This window comes from Orcinus orca, chromosome 20, assembly GCF_937001465.1.
Source record: "Orcinus orca chromosome 20, mOrcOrc1.1, whole genome shotgun sequence".
In the NCBI taxonomy this organism is placed as follows: Eukaryota; Metazoa; Chordata; class Mammalia; order Artiodactyla; family Delphinidae; genus Orcinus; species Orcinus orca.
In genome coordinates, this window is record NC_064578.1 from 27270191 (window position 1) to 27291043 (window position 20853).

General features: G+C 57.4%; 1 protein-coding gene across 10 annotated transcripts in view; it reads right to left on the reverse strand.

Moving 5' to 3' along the window:
- Positions 1–20853, reverse strand: part of LOC101281790 (adhesion G-protein coupled receptor G1) — a 70599-nt gene that overhangs the window by 25083 nt on the left and 24663 nt on the right. For 7 of the 10 annotated variants that reach the window (XM_049702786.1, XM_049702784.1, XM_049702788.1 and 4 more), the window contains 12 exons: positions 18942–19036; positions 18026–18448; positions 16219–16351; positions 15477–15651; positions 14709–14840; positions 14242–14358; positions 13973–14018; positions 13611–13714; positions 12713–12831; positions 10548–10816; positions 9341–9449; positions 8063–8331 (listed from right to left, as the gene is read on the reverse strand). In XM_049702786.1, the coding sequence (XP_049558743.1) occupies positions 8063–8331; positions 9341–9449; positions 10548–10816; positions 12713–12831; positions 13611–13714; positions 13973–14018; positions 14242–14358; positions 14709–14840; positions 15477–15651; positions 16219–16351; positions 18026–18448; positions 18942–19002 (1957 nt within the window). In that variant the 5' untranslated portion in view covers positions 19003–19036. Of the gene's footprint in view, positions 1–5159; positions 6635–8062; positions 8332–9340; positions 9450–10547; positions 10817–12712; positions 12832–13610; positions 13715–13972; positions 14019–14241; positions 14359–14708; positions 14841–15476; positions 15652–16218; positions 16352–18025; positions 18449–18941; positions 19037–20853 lie in introns of those variants that run through there. The other 3 variants (XM_049702793.1, XM_049702794.1, XM_049702789.1) reach the window with 3 other exon arrangements.

Sequence of the window (20853 nt, forward strand, 5' to 3'; positions counted from 1 at the left end):
CCCTCTGCCAACAGCCACAGCTTCTTGTCCCTTGTGCCAGCCCTGACATGTCCTTGGTAAAGTATCCCTTTATTAAAGAGTGTGTCTGCTTCCCTCTGGGCCCCCACCATGCCCTGGACTCTTTTGAAGCATCCCATCACTCTGCTAGACTGTGAGTCCCTTGAGGGCAGGGACCACATGGTATATAAGCACAGGGCCTGACACTGAGTAGAGGGCTCCACCAGCGCTTCTGCAATGAATGAATGAAAGAAAATGAACACATGGCAACTGCCCCAAAATGTCCACAAAAGAAGGAGCCTCGGGCTTCCCTAGTGGCGCAGTGGTTGAGAATCCACCTGCCAATGCAGGGGACACGGGTTCAAGCCCTGGCCTGGGAAGATCCCACGTGCTGCAGAGCAGCTAAGCCCGTGCACCACAACTACTGAGCCTGCGCTCTAGAGCCTGCGAGCCACAACTACTGAGCCCATGTGCCACAACTACTGAAACCTGCGCACCTAGAGCCGGTGCTCCGCAACAAGAAGCCACCGCAAAGAAGAGCAGCCCGCTCACCACAACTAAAGAAAAGCCCACGCTCAGCAACAAAGACCCAATGCAGCCAAAAATTAATTAATTAATGAATTTTTTTTAAAAAAAAGGAGGCTTCCCTCTAGACATAAACCTCTCAGGGCTCCTCACACTGTTTAAACAGCTGAACCAGAGCACCCATCACCATAGGGTAAACTCCATCACTCGGGGGAGCCTTCAAGGCCCGACCAGAAAATTACATCTTTCGTGAGGGGCCCAGGGTCCTTATGAGATCGAGCAACAGCCACTAGTGGTTATGAAGTTAATTAATCCATCAGGTGTTGCCGCCATCCCGCTGGGACGGCCCGGCCATTTTTCACACTTTTTGGAGCCACAGACTAAACTTTGCTTTTCGCTGAATCTCCCAACATTTGAAGAGACGAGGGTTTTTTTAAGCCCCAAAAAGAGGTCGGTCCGTACACGCAAAGCCGTGTGACCGCATGCTGGACACACACAGGGGTGGGGGACAGGCACGCAGGCCACTCACTGAACCAAGAGCGAAACAGCAGGAGCAGGCAAGGCTCGGAGATGGGTGCACAGGGAGGGCGCAGCTTCCTCTGCCCAAGGGCATCCCTGCAGACGGCACAGAGCGCCAGGGAGAGCTGGCCAGGTGGGCCAGGGGTGGGGCCGGCTTTCTTGGGAGCGGAATGGAACGGCAAGGGCCAGGCCTGCCGCCCTCGAGCTGCCTCTGGAGAACCACCGCCTGGCTGTGGGCAAGGCCGAGAGCGAAGGGTCAGGGAGGGCCTTGTTCTCGGCTTGGGTGACTGAGCACCAGGGGACCGCTGAGGAGACAAGGAGGGGAGCCGGCGTGACGGGGAACGGGGGTGGGCGGGGTGCGGGGAGGGCCGTGCAGGCCCGGCCTGGCCTCAGCCTCGAGGGTCCCAGCCGCCTTCCCCTGGAGCTCAGAGGCCAGCTGGAGAAGAATTTGTCCTGGGCCCACCCGTGTCCCAGAGCCAGGCCTGTCGGGGAGCCGCAGCCTGAGGGACGAAGTGTGGGCGCACCCCCGATGCTCTCCCATCTCCAGGGCGCTGTGGGGAAGCAAAGGGGACCTGAGACCAGTGCTGACCAAAGTTTATCGGGAGAGCAGAACTGACCCCGACGACAGAGGAGGTGCTGCGGCCGTCAGCTGGGCTCCTCGGAGGACCTGCTCCAGACACGCCCTCCCTGTCCCCGACCCTGGGTCTCCCAGGCTTGGCCGGAGGGCGTAAGGGGCTGGCTGCTCACCTGAGGCCAGGTGCAGGAGGAGCAGGACTCCCAGGGCCCCGCGGGCCACCATCCCTGGCCAGCCTGGTCCACGCCGGCCGGAGCCCCGCAGCTGCACGTCCCGCAGCTCCCAGGCTCTGCTGAGCCGGCCCCACCCCGCGCCGTGGCCGCAGCGTTGCCGCTTCCTGTGGCCCCGCCCACGCCCTTCCTGCTCCATGGCACCATCGGTTGGGTTGTGAAAGGTGAGTGTGTGCAACCGGGCAGTGTTCCTAGTCTCACCCCGCCCCATGACCACCTGCAGAGTGGGCCCGACTCGGCAGGAGCTGCTGAACCCACCCAGGGGTGCTGCTCCCAAGGCCTCGTCTGGATGGGTGCTGCGGGGCTGGGGTTCAGCGGCCACAGAGGCCTCTGCACCCAAGCAGGCCCCTGGGGAGTGACGGCGAGCCCTGGCTTTGGAGTCAGGAACTCTTACCTCAGATCCTCCTTTCACAAGCTGGGGGCCTCTCTGAGCCTCAGTTTCCTCCTCTGTAAAGCGCATATAGCAGTGCGGCTGCCCCCTAGGGCTGTGTTGGGGTTTGAGGAGACCGGTGGGCGCAGGGCCTGGCTATAGGGATGCGGATGAAGATGTGGAGAGTGTTCGCACTCCCTCATTCATGCCTGTGATTTGAACAAGACCAGGCTCAAGCCCACGCCTGCTGGGGTCCTGGAAGGAGAGGAGTCGTCTGGCCTGGAGGCCCCGCCCCCCCACCCAGCAGACTGAATAACAGGAGGGGCAGGATGGCCGGGGGGGGGGGGGGGGGGGGGGGACGGGACAGGAGCGTGGGCCCTGGGGGTTGGTCGGGCCTGGGCTGACATCTGTCCTGGCCACTTCCTGGCAGCCCGTTTGCGTGAGCCGGCCTCTGCTAAGGAGGCAAGTTTCTCAGGAGGCATGGGGAGAACTCATGAGATGATGCCTGTGGAGTTGCTCAGTCAGTGAGCGCAGCCATTATCATCACTATCATGATTATCAGTACCGTGAAATTAGCATCACCATCACCAGCGGGTCACGGGTGGCCCAGATGGGAAGTGGGGCAGCAAACACACATGGGGTGCAGTGTGTAGGCAGGGGAAGGGCTGACCACCAAGGCCCCCACTGTGGTGGCCCCAAGGAGGCCATGTGGATGAGGCCAGGGCCCTTGGCCGGCTACTTTGAGATCAGAAGGTGAAGGGCACTCTGCCAAGGAAGTACATCATCACCGGCATCCGCTCTCGGGGCCACACGGTCAGAGCTGGCCCTGCTCCACCCTGGGGTCTAATGGGGACCCGCCCAGCCCTGACTGGCCTCTATTTCCCCTTCCTCCCACACAGTGTCCGGACAGGACTCAGTTTCCTGCTAAGCCCTCTGGGCCTGGGGAGGGTCAGGGCCACTCATGGGGCCTGGGTGGCAGGTGGGAATCTGACATGGGCCCCAGGCACTTCCTCTGCAGGGAAGGCTGGGAAGGTGAATGCCCCTCCTCCCACCCAGCCGCACGTCCCGGCAAGGGGAGAGGGTGGACGGCTTTGTGAACTGTGACCTGCTAGGCCCACCACTGGAGACCCACCCGGCCCCTGGGCCCTCCAGAGGGGCTCATGGATGCCTGTTTGTAATGAAGAGGCTGGAGACCTGCAGACCAGGACCCAGATCGTGTGCAGCACACCTGGGAAGACAGAACCGGGGACTTGGCAAAGTGACAAGGGAGGGTCCGGCAGAGCCAGAGGGAGGGTCACCTCTCCTGGGCCCCACGGGGGCTGGGGATTGGCCTGGGGCCACTTGGAGCCCTGGGACCGCTAAATTCCAGGGGAAACCTTCCCCTTCTGCCACCTCCCACCCCCAGCTTGTCCATACGGCTCCAGGTGGGCACCTGTCTCCAGGTGCGAGGCCTCCAGTACTCTGGCCAGGCCTGGCCAGCACTCACACCCTGGCCACTCCAATCCATTTCCCACTCCAAAGGGGAAACAAACCTGGCTACGTCCTGGTGGGAAGAGTGGTCCTATTGTCCAAAGTCCCACAGCCCAGAGAAACGCATGATAAGAACCATCAGTGTCAAGGAGCACCACGGAGCTGTCAGGTGGCCCGTGCAGGGCGGGTCACGAGAGGATGGGACCCGACCCAGCACCCCAGCCCCACTACCTGAGCTGCCCTCGGAAACAGAAAGTAGGTGTCAAGAGAGTTCTTTGAAGTGGGAGAATTTGAGGGGAGTCCCACCTGCCCGGGGGAGGGGGCTGGGTCCCTTCCTTCCCTGAGGATGGGGTAGGTATCCCCTCAGGTCTAGCCAAGTGATGGGGGTCTGAGAGACCCGAGAGAGGTCTCTGAGAGCGGAGCTGGCTCTGATCCCACCCAGCTGCTCAACCGGGACACTGTGGGGAAGGTTTGTCCTCAGGGATTGGGGCATAAGAGGAGTCCACCACCTGGAGAAGGTGGAGGCAGAGGCCAATGGAAGCAGCAGGAGGAGGGGTTGGAAGAGAGGCAGGGGGCAGGGGGTTCCCATGTGCCAAGGTCCCTGCAGGTCCCCAAAGATCCCACATTCACGCTCATCCCACCACTATCAGCCCACTCCTAGCCACCAAGGCACCTCACACCCCTCCCGTCCAACTCCAGAGAGTTGCCTCTTTCCCCAGCCTGTGCTCCCCGCAGAGCAGCCAGGAGAGGAGGGAGGAGACTGCAGGGGCGGAAGGCTCAGGTGTGGGCCTGGGCTGGACCTGTGCTGGACCTTTAGACCTGGACACTGAGAGCCGTGATCGAACAAGACTGCTCCCATAACTGAAGGGGGACAGAAACTTATTTGACCTGCCTCACCTGTGTCACAGGATGGAGAGGAGAAATTTGCCGGGACCAGTTTGTAAGGCAGCGATGGCAGAAAAGTCCAGTCGTTTCATTCTTGCAGCCCGTCCACTTCACACCGGGCAATAAACTGGTTACACAGGTCCCGCGACCAGCCAAGGGCTGAATTCAGCCCTCAGACGTGATTTCTTTGGCCAGAGAATATTCTGGATTAGCCAAGATTTTTTAAATCAGGGGATTTTACACCAGCACGATCTGGATTTCTTATTTGTCATAAAAGGCAGGCAGTCTGGCTACACGGGCCTTCAACCCTCCGAGGTGGCGACCGGCTGCAGCAGAGCAGCAGCTGCATCCTCTGCGTGGGGCTCGTAACCTTCAGTTCACCACAGACCACGCGCAGCTCCCCCAGCACTGACACCCAGCTGCCATTCCCCCCCCCACCTTTGCCCTGACAATGTTTCCAGCAGATGTCTTTCACACATGGCCCTCTTCTCTTGTTCATGTTTCCTGATTGGCCCCCAGGTGTTTTTTATCATTGATTCTTAAGAGAAGCACAGGAAAAAGCTCAGAAGGAAATTCTTGCCGCGGCTGGTTAGGCGATAACAGCTGATTTTTATTTTTTCTATGTACTCTTCTACAGCTTCCAAATTCTCTACGATGAACACGTACTTCTTTTTAATATGAAAAGACAAATGAACTGGTAATTACAAAGAAAATCCTCCCCATCTTTAAGGCTGAGAGCCAGATCAAATGCTGCCTCCTACAGGAAGCCTTCCTGGAGCCCCAGCCAGGAATGAGGGCTCCCCCAACTCTGCCTGTACCTCTAAGAGTTCTTGTCTCATGCATGCCTCCCACATTAGACTGAGAGCTCGCAGGGGAAGCGACCAGGTCTGGTCACCTGTGTCCAACAGAATTAACCGTGATGGGCTGCGAGGTGTGCTCAAGATCATCTGCAGGGGTTCTACGGAGCGTGTCAGGCTCTACAAGCATCACCAGGGGAGGCGTGTCTCAGTCTTTGGAATGCTGGGGTGGAAACGAATTTGGACTGCTACGTTCCACAGTTCTTGCCACAAGAGGGCTTCAGGAGCGGCTGCGGGCCCCTGTGAGGTGTCGGCTTGGCAGTGGTGAGCTAGGGTGATGCAGCTGTGGAGAGGGCCAGATGGGAAGATGGGCCTAGCCCAGCCCAGAACGTTTATACTAAGCCAAGTCAGGGGCAGGCAAACGCCCATGCAGTAGATAAACGTTTACAGTAGGCACCAGGTAGCTCTTGGGAACCACTACCCAACATCCAGCATTGGAATTGGGGACTCCGGGCTGTGAGTGGAGGGCTAAGGAGGTCCAAGGAGAGGGAGGACCAGGAAGGGGAGAGGGAGGGCTGGGGAGGCTGACAAAGGGTGATGGCCCTGGGCTCAGAGGGCCAGCATAACGACAGCCCGGCTCCCTCCCTGGGCTGTCATTATGCTCCAGGGAGGGAATGCTCCTCCTCCAGGGGTCTGGCTCAAAGCTCTGCCCCAACTCGTTTCCCCTGCGGACCATCCTTAGATTAAAATGACAGGGGCTACAGAGCGCCCTCATGGTGATCACCAGAGACAGAACAGCTACAGCACATTCCTGTCCTGGGCTGGGGCACAGGGCCAAGGATGCCACCAGCCTCCAAGGTCCAAGGCCTGCAGATTCCAGCCGTGAGGGCCAGTCCAGTGGTGGTGCATTAAGACCAGCCTTGAGTCCCCTGAGCTGGACCCAAGAGGCAAGTAGCCCCCCGGCCAATTCAGAAGGCCCAGCTTGGGAGTCTGGCTGCCATGGCAACAGCCCCATCCTTCCGAGGTCCTTGGGCCTTCTCAAGTCTCCGGCTGGCTTGGCCTGGCTGCAGGGGCTGCAAGCAGCAGTGAAGAGAGACCGCAACTCTGCTTCCTCGCATCGGCGGGGGGCTGGCGGCCTAGATGCGGCTGGACGAGGTGCTGCCCGAGCTGATAGGGAGCCTGGTACTGTCCGAGCTGCTCTTCAGAGGGGAGGGCCCACCCTGGGCCTGCAGGCGCATGGACCAGTACCAGAGGAAGATGAGGAAGCCTGTGGGGGGCACAGGGCTCAGAGGCTGGGGGCAGCCCCAGCCCAACCCCACTCCCTTCCTTGGACCCAGATCTGCCCCTGTCCTCCTCCCTACACAGGTTCCCCACACCGATGTGATCCCCGGAGCACCTGCTATGCGCCAGGCACTGGGCAGTGCCCTGTACATCATCTCACTTCATCCTCTCCAGGTTCCTTGAGATCAGACCTCATCATCACTATTCTGTTTTACAAACGAGGAGATGGAGGCCCATGAAGGTAAGGGGCCTGGCTGAGCCAGGAGTCAAGCAGCAGTGGTCAGCCTCCAGAGCCCACCTGCTTAAGTACCATGTGATACGCTCCTCCCCAAATCACAATACTGTGATTAATAGCTCAGTAAATGTGTGCATTTATGGGCATGATTTATAATCCCTACAGAGTCCCCTTCACTTCACAGATGAGAAAACAAAGACTCACCTCCCTCACACACCACTCCCATTGCACGGGGACCCCATGCAATGGGGAGGACTTGGGCAGGAAAACAGGGAAGGCAAGGCCTCCTCCCTACCCAGCGTGGCCAAAAACAAAGGTAGGTGTGTGTGTATATGTGTGTGTGTGAGATGTTGGGGGGCGGGGGTAGAGGGGTGCAGGTAGAGCAGGAAGGGACCCTGATGGCATCAAGCCAGGCCCTCATGATCCAGCCCCTCTGCTCCCCTCCCCTCCCCTGCCCCTGCCTCACTACTCCTTAGCCGTGCTCCTCACTATTCTTCCAACACATAACCTAGTTCTAGCCTCAGGACCTTTGCTCATGCTTCTCCCGCTGCCTGGAGCACTCCACCCCCGGACCAGGTCTCCTCAGCCTGTACCATGCGCTGCATCCCCTGGGCGCCTGTTACAAGGAGGATTCTGACTCGGCAGGTCTGGGGTGGGCCAGAGTCTGTGTTTGTAACAAGCTCCTCATAATACTGATGCTGCTGGTCTGAGAAACACACTTGGAGGAATGGGCCCTTGATCTCTCCATGGCTGGACCCTTCTGTTGTCTTCAAATGTCTCCTATACAGAGAGGCTTCCCTCCCCCAAGTGTCCCCCACCCAAGCTCAGACTGTCCATCACATTGCCCACTATTACTTCCCTCCTCTCCTGGATGCCCTTTGATGTCTGCGACCTTGCTTGTCACACCTGGCCTTCCCAGTAGAGATGAGCTCTGTGGAAGCAAAAGGCCCTTGCACGACCAGTTCACAACTACAGCACTAGGGCTTAACACAGGGCCTGTGCACTATAAGTACTCAACAAAGGCTTGTCAACTATGGCCTGGATGCCCCCATTTTACGAATGGGAAGGCTGAGGTCCAAAGAAGGCCCTTCAGGTCATCTGGGTCATCCCTTCCCTGGTCTGTGCTCTATATATGGGCACCCTGCCTGGGCCAGGGGGTGGGGTTTTCTCCATGCCTACCTTGGAAGGAGGTGATGATGCTGAAAAAGTAGAGGACCACAAGCTGGAAGGTGCCAGAAGCAAAGGAGAAGAAGACCAAGGCCCAGGGCAGGCCGAGGACCAGACTGAGACCCAGCAGGGTCAGCACGTGGGGCCACTTCTGGGCGTGTGGGCGCAGCCGCACGATCTGCACCACCATCGTGCCCAGCATGGCCATGTTGAACAGAAACACCAGGCTGAAGAGGCCCAGGTTGGTGACGTGGCTGACCAAGGAGTCCCGGATCCAGCACCTATGGGCAAGGGCACGAAGGTTCATTGCAAGGCCGGGCTGGCACGGTGCTTCCTGGGCCCTGGGCAAGCACCACGGTGAGCCCGAGTACAGGGCAGCTGCTTTAAACACCACTGACTCAAGGGCCAAAAAGCCACTCTCCTTTCAATTCTCCTTTATTCCTTCTCTGCAGTCAAGAGAAAGACTTAATTTGGTCCTAAAACGTTTTTAACACCTCTAACACTTGCTGGTCTCCCTTTTCAAAAAAAGCCAGACTTTAGGCCCACTGCTTTCATCAAGAATTTAGTACCAGGGTTTCCTTATTCCTGTGTTTGCTTTCATGACTACTCACTGTTCATGACAAGTAATGCTTATTTCCCATTTAGAGTTGATATAATTTTTTAAAAAATACATTTAACAAGCCAGATGATTTAAAGAAAAAAATTAAACAAATAATAATACAGATGGCACAAAGGGAGGCAAAATCAACTGAAATTTTCAAAACATTGAAGGAATGGAAAGGGTTCCTTCCTAGCCTAGGGCTCAGGAGCCCTGGATTCTAGTCTGGTTCAGGGGGACACACAGGCCAGGCCACCACCAGCTTGGGTGAATTAGGTGAGTGGAGGAGGACTGGATTTCAGCCCCACTCATCCCCCAGCTGGGTGCCTTTGAGCAGCGTGGTGTAGATTCCTGCCTTCTCTGGGTCTCAGCCTTTCCATTTTTCCATGGGGAAGAGGATAGAAGGGTGCAGCAAAGGAACAGGCTGGAGGCTCAGCTGCTCCAACCCATACTCCCACTTGCAAGTGGGGAAACTGAGGCCCAGAGAGGGGCTAGGACCTGTGCAAGGTCATCTGGCAAGTGACTGGCAGATCCAGGCCCGTTCTCACCCTCCCTGAGAAAAGGGTCACCCCAATACCTCCAGCAGCTTGGCACCCAGGAGTCTCCTGGTCAGCGTGGCCTGGGCCCAGGCTACTCTCTGACCTCTGCACCATGAGGCCCACCTTCCTGCCCCCACTGCACAAGCCACTCACATGGAAGGGTAGATGACACTCTCTGGGGTCCTATGCACAGCTAGGATGATGGGGCCATAGTTGTTCACATCCACCAGTGCCACCAACGTCACCAGGAAGATGGGGAAGCCTGCAGGCAACAAAGCACGGAGCTCCATCTCCCACCCTCTGAGGCCTGCCCTCCCCTTCCCTCTGGTGAGACCCCCTCTCAGACCTGTGGTCCCAGAGCTTACCCAGTCCCATCTGGGGCAGGTCCTCCAAGCTCGGACCCACCCTTCTCCTTTCCAGTTCTGGTTTCTCATAAAGGGAGCCCATCTCCCCTGACCTTACCCCTGCACCCTCAGCATCCTGGGGCCCCCTAGGGGAAAGGGCCTGCAGTTCCCTGCTGAGGGGCTGGCTGTCACAAGGAGAGATTGGAGGAGCAGACAGGGCATTGGTGGGGTGGAGGACAGTTCAACAGGGGACATCTAGAGTTATACCCCGAGGGGATGTCTGCCCTGGGCCTCGACCTTGTCCATGAGGTGGAGATTGAGAGCTCCCTGGAAGGTTGCCCTCCACCAAACACCTGGATTTTGACAAAGAACCAACTCTGAAGGAATTTCATATATATCAATGAAGTGAACCAAGAAAGGGCCGAATGAGAAACACGGGAGGAGCCGCAAGCTGGGGTCGGGGACATGTGGAGGTCGGTGGGCCTGTGCAATGTTCAAGGACTTGTGGTGTGTGCCCCTGGGCCTCCAGGTCTGACAAAAGAGAGGTCTGGGCCACAGGTGAATTGGGTTGCTGTCGGCCAAGAACAAATACCAGAGCCACGGGGAACCTGTTACCTGAGGTTCATGGGCATCCACAGGCAGGGCCACCATGAGCCTGGGTGAATCAGGTGAGGACTGAATTACGGCCCCACTCATCCACAGCTGGGTGCCTTTGAGCAGTGCGCAACCTGCACATCCATACATGGTGGCTCCGTCTGCAAACCCCACTTGTAAAAGAGTGACAGATGTAGAGAGTATGTAAGCGTTTCTTGGGGACAGGGCTCATCACCTCATCTTCCTGAAGAGGACCTTGACCTAGCCAAGGTAAACCACCCCTGAGAATGGGTGAGTGAAGGAAGCAGTGAGGGAATGGTCAGAGGGCTGGTGGAGAAGTGGAACCAGGTGCCCATGTTTTGCCAGAAACCAAGAGGAAAAGGCAGGTCTGGGGGGCCCACCAACCCCCTCCACCAACTCACCCCAGCCCACGATGCCCAGCTTGAGCAGGTAGCCTGGCACATAGGTGCCGAAGACCTCGACCACAAGCCGGTAGAGGTTGTAGCCCTCGAGGCCCATCCAGGAGAGGCAGGCGAGCAGGGAGAAGTGCAGAAAGATGGCACTGGCGCGGCAGGCAGCCTCGGAGCCTGCCAGGGCCACCGGCTCGCTGAGCAGGAAGCTCACATCCAGCAGGAAGACGGCCAGCAGCAGGTTCATGTGCACCTTGACGGTGTAATCCCTAGACTTCCTCCTGCACAGGGGAGGGTGGAGGTAGGGCAGTCAGGGTCACTCTGGTGGCCAGCGTGGGAAGGCAGGGAGGAGGGAGGAGGGAGGAGGGAGGAGGGAGGAGGGAGGAGGGAGGAGGGAGGAGGGAGGTGGGAGGTGGGAGGTGGGAGGTGGGAGGTGGGAGGTATGCCTGCCCACCCCTCCTCCTCCAGGCAGCCTTCCCAGGCTACACACACACACACACACACACACACACACACGCGCGCGCGGCCTCCCGTGGCTACAGCTAGGCTCTGTCCCCGTGCACCTTCCATGTGTCCAACACCCACAGGCTCAGGCACCGTGTGTGCATCTAACGGCAGATTTAACCAAGCACAGCGAGGAAGACAAATCAGCCGCTACAATCAACCAGATGCTCCCAAAGTCAGAAGGGAAAGACTGGATTTTTTGCTGTTTTGGAGAATCCATGCCACCCATGTTCTGTGTCTGCCTGTCTGTCTGCACTACTGTGCATCTGTGAGCACACGCTGTGTGGCCTGTGTCCTTGAGGTTGCAAGTCTGTGTGTGCACGTCCTGCTCCCATCCCAAGATACTGCGTGGTGCAGGGCACTGTCAGCCTTCCTGTCCCCAGCCTTTCTGTCCGCCTGGCACCATCCACTGCCTGCTCCAGAGAGTGCAGAAGGACACCTACCATCCTGGATCCCCATGCCCACCCTACCCCTAACTTGAGGCATCACCTTAGGCTGGCCTCATCCCCCTTACCCTCAGTGTACTCATCTGTGAAGTGGGAGGACGGCCCCCCTCGCAGGGTTGGGGTGAGAGTTACACTGGTACGAAGCATCCGGCACAGATAAGGTGCTCAGTCCCTAAGGGTTCCTGTCCCTCTGTCCTGGGGCACTTTTGTGATCAATGGGCAGGTGCTGGGAGGGGCTTGTGCCCTCACCCCCAGCTCTCCACTCAGCCTGCCAGCCGTCCCTCCTCATCGCCTGCTCCAGCCCCACCACGTGTGCAGCTGTGGCCACGCCTTCACGCGGCTCTACCCTCCCCGGTCCCCGCAAGAACAGTGAGCACACTCCAGGAGTCTTCATTCTACAGCAGAACTAAGGATGTCCCCTTCCACGCAGACGGGTCCAGGGCCCAACTACAGGTGGACCTCAGTTTAGGCCGAGCCCAGCACTGCCAATCCAGACCCCACACACAGCCGGTCTGAGGGTGGGTGGAGGCGTTCTTCACTCCACCGAAGGCGGCCCCTTCTCTCAGCAGGCACCCCAACGACTGGGGTGACACACGCCTCCATGGAGCCAGGGGGTCGGGCCTCAAAACAGGCACTAGGGAACAGGGGCTGGAGGCTCCACCTGTCCACAGCGGCCACTGCCAGGCAGCTCCGCTAACCCGGCCTGGAGCCAGCCTGCTTGGGTTCAAGCCTGCTTCTACCACTTCCCCGCTGTGTGACCTCAGTCAAGTCACTTACTCTCTCTGAGCACTCTTCCATAGGGCCCTTGCGAGGATGAACCAAGTTCACGTGTGTAAAGCACTTAGAACAGTGTGCGGCATGTGGGCCGCTTGATGTAAGTGTCCACCGTTATCATTACCATCACTGTCATATTACCATGTGCCCCCAGCGGTAGCACATCTGGTTATTCGAAGACAGGAATCTAGATTCTTATGTCAACTCTCCCAATTTTAAATGTTGGCAGTTAATGTAAACCAGAAATGCTATGTTACCCAAACACCACAGATCTGAGCAGGAAATGCCCCCCTGGGGGTCAGCTGGCTGCACCTCCCAGGGCTTCCAAAACTATACACACGTTTCGGGGTCAGGCCAATCTCCAGGGTGGGTCTCCCTCAACGTGGGGTCCCAACCCGGGGGCCTGGAATGGAGGTTCTCCCTGCCCCCTTCCCTCTTGCTCCCAGGTCCTACCTAGAGCAGAGGTAGGCAGCGATGGTGAGGACGCAGGCCACGGCGGAGATGACACAGCCCACGTACGAGAGGAGAGTCAGGTAGTGCTTGTGGATGGCGTCCACCTCCACAGAGGTAACCTGGGTCCACGAGGCAGGTCAGGGCTGGCCTCAGTGCCCCCAACTCGACACTGAGGGTTTGCCCAGATGGTGGTCTAACCCGTGGTCCCTGGACGGCCTTGGGCGTCTATGAACCACACCTGCCCCCCAAACTGAGAAGAGTGTGGTCCCATGAGTGCATTTTTCACCACATTCTCAAATGGATCCCTGTCCCACCAAGGTCAAGAACCCTCCACCAGAGAATCCCTTTTCTGTCCTGGCACTAATTATTTTTCTGTAGCATTCAAAACAGAAATAAGTTTCCTGTGAGGCAGTGAGCTCGCCACGCCCAGAGAGAGCTGGAAGACCACTCCGGTCCCTCAGATGCTAGGGTCCTAAGAGTTGGGGAGAATGAGCCTCGGACACAAAGCTTCTGAGATCTTGGGGGCACTGAGGTCCATCACAAGGGCCTCAGCATCCCCTTCAGGGCTCTTTAGAAACATACTCCTGGCCCCACCCAGCCCTGTGGAATCAGAATCCTAGGTTAGGACCAGGAACCTGCATTTTTATCATGCACCAGATTTTGGGAATAAAGAACAAGGGCTTTAGAGACCAGCTCTTCTACTTACTACTAGCTGTGTGAACGTGAGTAAATTGCCTAACCTCTCTGAGCCTCAGTTTCCTTATCTATAACATGGGACAACAACAGGAGTCACCTCGGGGCTTGTTGTGAGGAATGGATGACATATATGCGAGAAGTGGGGGCCACACAGCAAGAACCCGGCCTGTGTATGGGAGCAGGGAAGGAGGGGGCCACGCACCATCAGCACTGCAAAGTAGGTCAGGTGGGTGCAGAGGCAGGACGTCTGCGTCTCTCTCCTGATGGTCTCACAGCCCACATCGCTCCAGCTCCCGGGGCTGCTCACTGAGGAGGGGCCAGCATGGGGCTCTGAGATCAAGCCCAGCACCCCAGCACCCCACTATACCCCACAAATGCACGACTGCATCACTCTTCTGAGCCTTTGCTCCCCTCCGCAGATCCCTAGCCTGACATCACTCCCTCTTCAAAGCTCACCTTCCTCCAGGAAGCCCCCCTTGATTAACTCCATCTCCCCCACCTTCCAGGACCCCCTGGTACCTGCCTCCAGGTACCTGCCCAGCTCAGAGGCCCCTCCACACTCACATGTTAGGTCTTCCACCCAGAATACACACTGTAGAGTCACATTCTTCTGTAGGGACAGGAAAGAAGGGGAGTGGGTCTCACGACAGTCTACTCCTTTCCAGCCAGGCTGAGGGAGTCAGTGCCAGGGCCCCACCCCTTTTGTACCTGACTGGCCGATGCCCTCAGCCAGTCGGTCATTTTGTTAAAGACAAGTGATTCAGAAGAGAGGGGGACAGGAGGACATGGACAACGGGGACCCTTGTGTCCTTGGTTGCTTTGCTCACACTCACCGGCTGTGGCTGGTGCTGGAAGGTGAGCACCATGGGCTCCGAGAGGTTGGCTACTTTGGTATTCTGCACGACGATACCCAAGACCTTCTCCCCCAAGACCTGACTGGAATTCTTGTCCTAGGTATATGGGGTGGGGGAAGAGGGTAGGGAGGGGGCTCAGGACTGAGAAGAAAAGCTCAGAAGTTCCCCAGACCTTCTAGACTCCTGTCTCTGCCCAGCACATTGCTCCCAGATTTTGAGTCTCCCTCTCGAAAAAGATTCTTGCGAGGGTAGTCATTTACACCATAGTGAGAATAACACTCTGCCAGGTCTAAATCTCCCAGGGAGACCTGCACGTTGCTGTCCGATTTCTGACTTTACAAGGACTCTTGCAGGAAGGGGCTGGGCTCCATGCCTACCCTTCCACCTCTCCGTCAGACAGAAGCTGCTTTCCCCCGGGGGAGGGCCCGAGGACGACAGCCCCATACCTGGAACAGGGCTTGGCTGCTGAAGTCTACCAGGAGGAGTCTCTTCTCAGCCTCCTGCCTCTGGCCCTTGGTCTTCTGGAAGAGCTCGCGGGGCAGCAGCACCGAGTACTCCAGGATCTCGCTCTGCTCCCCCTGCAGACCAGAGTCCCACGGGGGCTCAGCCAGAGGTGGGCCTCCAGATCCCCCCACATCCCCCCAGCACATGCCTTCCTGGGCGCTGCCATCTCTAAGCCCACCTCCTCCAGGAAGCCAGGCCTGACTCACAACAGCCCTTCTCACCCCTCCTTTCCCTGGCACCAGCGCTGGCTGGGGCGCTTGTCGTTAGAGCCCAGGGCCCCAGGGGCAAATGGGCCTGGGAGAACCACGTGGTATTCTGGTGTCTGGGCTTCAGACACTGACCCTGCCTATGGCTCCCTGGTGTGCTGGGGGATAAGAAAGGCAGGGTGTGTAGCCCTCTGCCCCCAACTAGGCCCACCAAGGGCAGGCTCACAAGAGGGCTGCAGGCACAGGCATTTTGGTGTTGGTTGTCTGTCCACAAGGATGTGCCACAGGAGCCCCCTGTGCAGGGACCAGGTCCCTCCCCACCTCTGTCCCCACCACTGTATCAGGAAGGGTCCTCAGTTCCACCGGGTAGCCACTGACTGAGGTAGTCTTTGGGCCTGAGGCTTTCCTCATCAGCACACATCTGGCTCCCGGAGGCCCAGAGGAGGGGAGTGCTCACGGCCTCCACATCTGCTTCCTGCCCTGGCCACTATCCTGACCCCTGACCTCCCGCTGGGAGTGGATGCGCAGGTCCTGGAGGCTGGCTGTGGGCTGGAGCTTCCACACCGTGGCGTTGACCAGATCTTCCTCAAAAGACACCGTGTCCCCTGTGAAGTTCACAGAGGTCAGCTTCGACTCCAGGCTCTGCAGCTGCCTGGCAGTGGGGAGAGAGGGTGGGTGACTGCTGGGTGTGAGGGGCGGATCCAGGCGGGCAAGTAGGCAGGGAGACAGAGGGAGAGGAGAGATTCAGGCAGATACACAGGAAAGAATGTGGGGCAGACAGAATGACCTGCGGGGGTGGCAGGGAGTTAGCCAGAGCGTCAGAGCAAACAGGAAAGGAGGGGGGTGGGGACCTATCCTCGGACTCGGCCATCAGGTTGTGGGCCCAGTTCTGCCTGGACCGACCCACTATGTGCAACAGAGCAGCCCTACCCATCTCTGGGCCTCAGTCTGCTGAGCTGTAAAATGGGTCAATCCTTTTCACTTTATTGGTGGAGAGGAGGGCTTGGGTGCCGCTGACCTGGGCTGGTGGGTGTGACATTTGTTTTTAACGACTCAGGCAGGGGAGGGGCTTGGCCTCCAGGGCTGTATCTCAGTTCCTCCCGGAGAAGATGGAAAGATGAGAACATTCCAGCCCCAGGGGAGGTTTCCATACAGCCGCCTGCTCCAGGTCCCTGCCCTGCCCTGCCCTACCCGGGTCTGGGGGATGCCTCCTCCTTCCCCCTCACACACTGGGACCCACACTTACTGGTCCGTGGGGGTGAACGGGGGTCTCCTTGAGCTCTTCCGGGGATGCTTCAGAAACTGGCTGAGCCGCTGGAGGTCCCTTTTCAGCTCACATGTGTCCACCGAGGCGCTGTGGGAGGTCTTCAGGGGAGGAGCTGGGGGAGAGGGATGGACAGACCCACCGAAGGCTGTTGAATGAGGTGCCCAGCCACACTCATTACACTCTCCGTTAACCCTCCTGTGATTCTGAAAGCTTCTATCCCCATTTTATGGAGCAGGAAACTGAGGCTCCAAGAGGTGCAGTGGACTCCCCCAAGGCACTCAGAGCTGCAGCCAGCCAGACGGGTCTCTGTCCTGTGGAGCCCCCGGCAACTCCAGCCCCAGCAGGGTGGGCTGGGACACACCTACCCAGGCATGCTTCTGACACACACAGGGAGCTGGGAGGGCCAGTTCCCCAGGGCCAGCCAGGCCCCCTTCAGGAGGAGCTGGCGGGTGGGCGGCTTGTGTGCTGGCTCCAGGCCCTCCACCCGGGTACCATGCACCCAAGGGCTGCAGACTCAGGCACCTCCAGGGCTCAGACGGGACTCAGATGAGGTAGGCAGACGGGAGGAAGGACATGTGGGGAGGGGGCATGCCCTATGCCAGCAAGGAAGGCAGGCCCTGTGCTCCCATCTGAATTTACAAGGCAGAAAGCCTGCTTTTTAGATCATTTGAAAACCCTGGCTCATGTTTTCAAAAAACTCTCTACAGACCAAATAAGGCCAGGCCAGATCTGCTATTCAGGAAGTCAATTTGCAGCTATGCCTGACTTTGCCCTAAACCCTCCCAGGTTGGGGCAGAATCCCAGCCGGGGGGCGGGGAGCCCCATCTACCGCCCTGGCCCCTGTCTGCTGCCCTGGGCAGCACCTGGGCCCACTGCTGCCACCCCCCAGCATTTCCAAGGGCCCAGAGCTGCTAACATATTCAACGCCATTTGCCCCCCCCGCGCATGGCAGCCCCGCCCCAAACTGGAGCTGCCTGAAAGGCCCCAGAATCAGGGAAATCCTAGACCCTGAGTAGAGCCTCCACCTCCTTCGGGCCACCCCCTCCTCCCTGCCCCCACTCAGCACTGAATAGAAGGCAGCGGCCACACCACACCTGTCACACCCCAGCCAGACACACAGTCTGCACACCTCAGTGTCAGCCTCCGGCCTCGCTGCGTCCTGACCTCTGACCTCTTGCTCTCCCCCACACCCCTGCCCCCATCCCCTCATGCCAGTCAGCTGCGGGGTTCAGATCCTGGCTCCCTCACTCACTAGCTGTGCAACTCTGTGCCTCAGTTTCTCCTCCGAGAAATGGGGATTAAACACTCTAGGTGATGCTGATGAAGCAGAATTTTTCCTCCGCCTCCTGACCTCCAGTCCCGTCTCTCCATTCGCTCTCCTCCCACCCTGTTCACTCATCGTCCTCTACCTGGGCCTTCCCCGCAGGCCCGTCTCTCCATTCGCTCTGCTCCCATCCTGTTCACTCACCGTCCTTGACCTGGGCCTTCCCCGCAGGCCCGTCTCTCCATTCGCTCTGCTCCCACCCTGTTCACTCATCGTCCTCTACCTGGGCCTTCCCCGCAGCCGCTGGATGGCACTTAGCCCCTCCGCCCTCACCCCTAACTTCCCACAAACCTCCCCAAAGCACACCGTGGATCACACTCTTCCACTCCTCAGACACCTTCCCTGGCTCCCCACTGCCTGCGGAACATTCGGCCCCGTCTGCTTTAACCCCGCCGCGCATTTTGCCTTCCCCGCCTCCAGGCCTTCGGCCAAGCTGCTCCTTGTGCCTGGAAGTCGCCTTACTGTGGAAGGAGAAGATGAAGCCGGCCGCACTGGGCAGACTGGTGTTCTGGGGGTTCCACCAGGAGCTGACAGAGGTGGCGAACAGTGGGGCCCCCTCGGCCAGGCTCTTCTCCTGCTGCCGGAAGCACAGTAGGTCAGAGGCTTGGTTACTCAGCACGAAGTCGCTCTTGCCGTAGCGAAGATGCAATTTCCCAGCATGGCGGTTCCAGTAGAGGCAGAAGTGGTAGAGGCCCCTGGGATGAGGGAATGACCTAGGAGCCAGATGGGCTCCAGGGAAGGGCGCATGGACTGTGAGGGCCTCCTCAGTGTTCCTGATGGAGATGTGCAGCTCAGATGTCCGCTTATAATGAAGGCTGCTGTTCTGCGTCTGGTTCCGCTGGCCACAGAAGCGGAAGTCTTCCCGGGGGCCCCCGCCACGGGCACCTGAGGAAGCAGAGACTGCAGATGGGACTCTGGGCCCAAGGGCAGGCTCCGGGCCCAGAACACAGGAGCCCAGTGCCTAGGACCCACACACATTCCAAGGACCTATACCTCAAAGGGTCTCCAAAAATGTGAGTCTACCCTATTCAAAGATTATTGGCTTCAAAATATGAAAAGAACAAACTCAAAATCAATAATAATTTCAAAGACAAAATAATATTTTAAATAGCAATAAAACATTTAATGAGGCCATGCCTGCCACAGACAGTTGTGCAGGCTGTGTACTGCACAAGGATGCACTGGCTGCAGAGGTGAGTAGGGCCAAAACCCAGTCCATGTTCCTTTCTCCAAGGTACCATCATCCACTTGCTAAGCTGTGTCCTCAGGCCTGTGCCTGCCCAAAGGGGTTAGTGGATGTGCTGGCAGCTGACCTAGACATCCTTAACATATGGACGGCATTTTAACTAAGTCCTAGGGTACCTCCAGGAAAGCCTACCTGGAACCAGGAGCAGACCCAGCAGGAACGGCACTGTCGGCAGCAGCACTTGGGCAGCCATCTTCCTCCCCAAAGTCACCCTGAGAAGTCACCGCCTGAAAGAGGACAAGAGTGTTGGCTTGAGGGCCTGACCCACAGGGTGGCTGTGCCAACCCTGAAGAGGGAGAAGCCAGGGTAGCGTGGATGTGGCATATGAGGTGGGGAGGCAAGTGTGGAAACAGGCCGTGGACCTCCCCAGAGCTTCCAGGAGCTGAGCATCAAGAGGCAGTGGCTAAAAGAAGACATACAAATGGCCAACAGGCACACAAAAAGATGCTCCACAGCGCTAATTATTAGAGAAATGCAGATCAAAAGTACAGTGAGGTATCGACACACAGGTAGAATGGCCATCATTAAAAAGTTTACAAATAACAAACGCTAGAGAGGGTGTGGAGAAGAGGGAACCCTCCTACACTGTGGGTGGGAATGTAAATTGGTGCAGCCACTATGGAGAACAGTACAGAGGTTCCTCAGAAGACTAAAACTAGAGTTGCCATATGATCCAGCAACGCCACTCCTGGGCATATACCCAGACAAAACTATAATTCAGAAAGATGCATGCACCCCTATGTTCATAGCAGCACAATTCACAACAGCCAAGATGTGAAAACAACCTACATGTCCATCGACAGAAGAATGGATAAAGAAGATGTGGTGTATATATACAATGGAATACTACTCAGCCATAAAAAAGAATGAAATAAGGCCATTTGCAGCAACACAGATGGACCTAGAAATTATCATGCTAAGTGAAGTAAGTCAGACAGAGAAAGACAAATACCATATGCTACCACTTATATGTGAAATCTAAAATATGACACAAATGAACATATCTATGAAGCAGAAACAGACACACAGACATAGAGAACAGACTTGTGGTTGCCAAGGGAGGGGTGGGGAAGGGATAGATTGTCAGTTTGGGATTAGTACATACAAACTATTACATATAGGATGGATAAACAACAAGATCCTACTTTATAGCACAGGGAACTATATTCAGTAACCTGTGATAAACCATAATGGAAAAGAATATGAAGAAGAATATGTATGTATAACTGAGTCACTTTGCTGTACAGCAGAAATCAATACATTGCAAATCAACTATTCTTCAATAAAATAAAATTAAAATACAAAAATTAAAAAAAATTAAAAAGAGGCAGTGGCTGAGTTCAAGTCCCAGCTCCACCTCTTGCTCGCTGCATGACCCTGTAAGAGGGTCATGGAAAACAGGACGAATAATAGTACCTCCCTCCAGATCCAGCAGTGATGGGGTAATCAGGCTAGAACTGGTGGGGGGAGAGGTTCCCCAGCACCACCAGGAACCACCCCAACCACGCTGCCCCCTCCAGGCCTGAAGAAGACACAGGAAAAAGGGGGCTTGCAGGGCTCTCCTCCTGGAACCTCACCATCATCACCCCTAAGACCCAGCTCAGAGGTCACCTCCTTCAGGAAGCCTTTCTCAACTCCCTCTACAGTCAGTCCTGGCCTCCTTTGGCTCTCTATGTCTGTGTGTTTGTTTCTGTTTCATAGGGTCCCGTTAGCCAACTCTGGGAGGTGCAGGATGGTACATCCCTCCTCCTGGTGCTAGCCAGGGAGCTGCTGATCCATCTGTGTGCACAGGGCCTAGTGTGCACGGAGGTCGCTGGGCAGGTGGACAGTGAGGGAAATGGAGTGAAGGATCAGTGCAGCCACAGCGCCCTCTACAGCCAGGGGATAGAGGAGACAGGCACTTCCTGTTATGGCCACCAGGGGGAGCCAGTTCCCAGGGCAGCTGGAAAGGCAGGGGGACGTCCCAGTCTGGCCGGGAGACATAGTGTGGCCCAAGTCGGGGGAGATCCAGTTCCCCTCAGCCCCATCCTCTTGTAGAATGCCC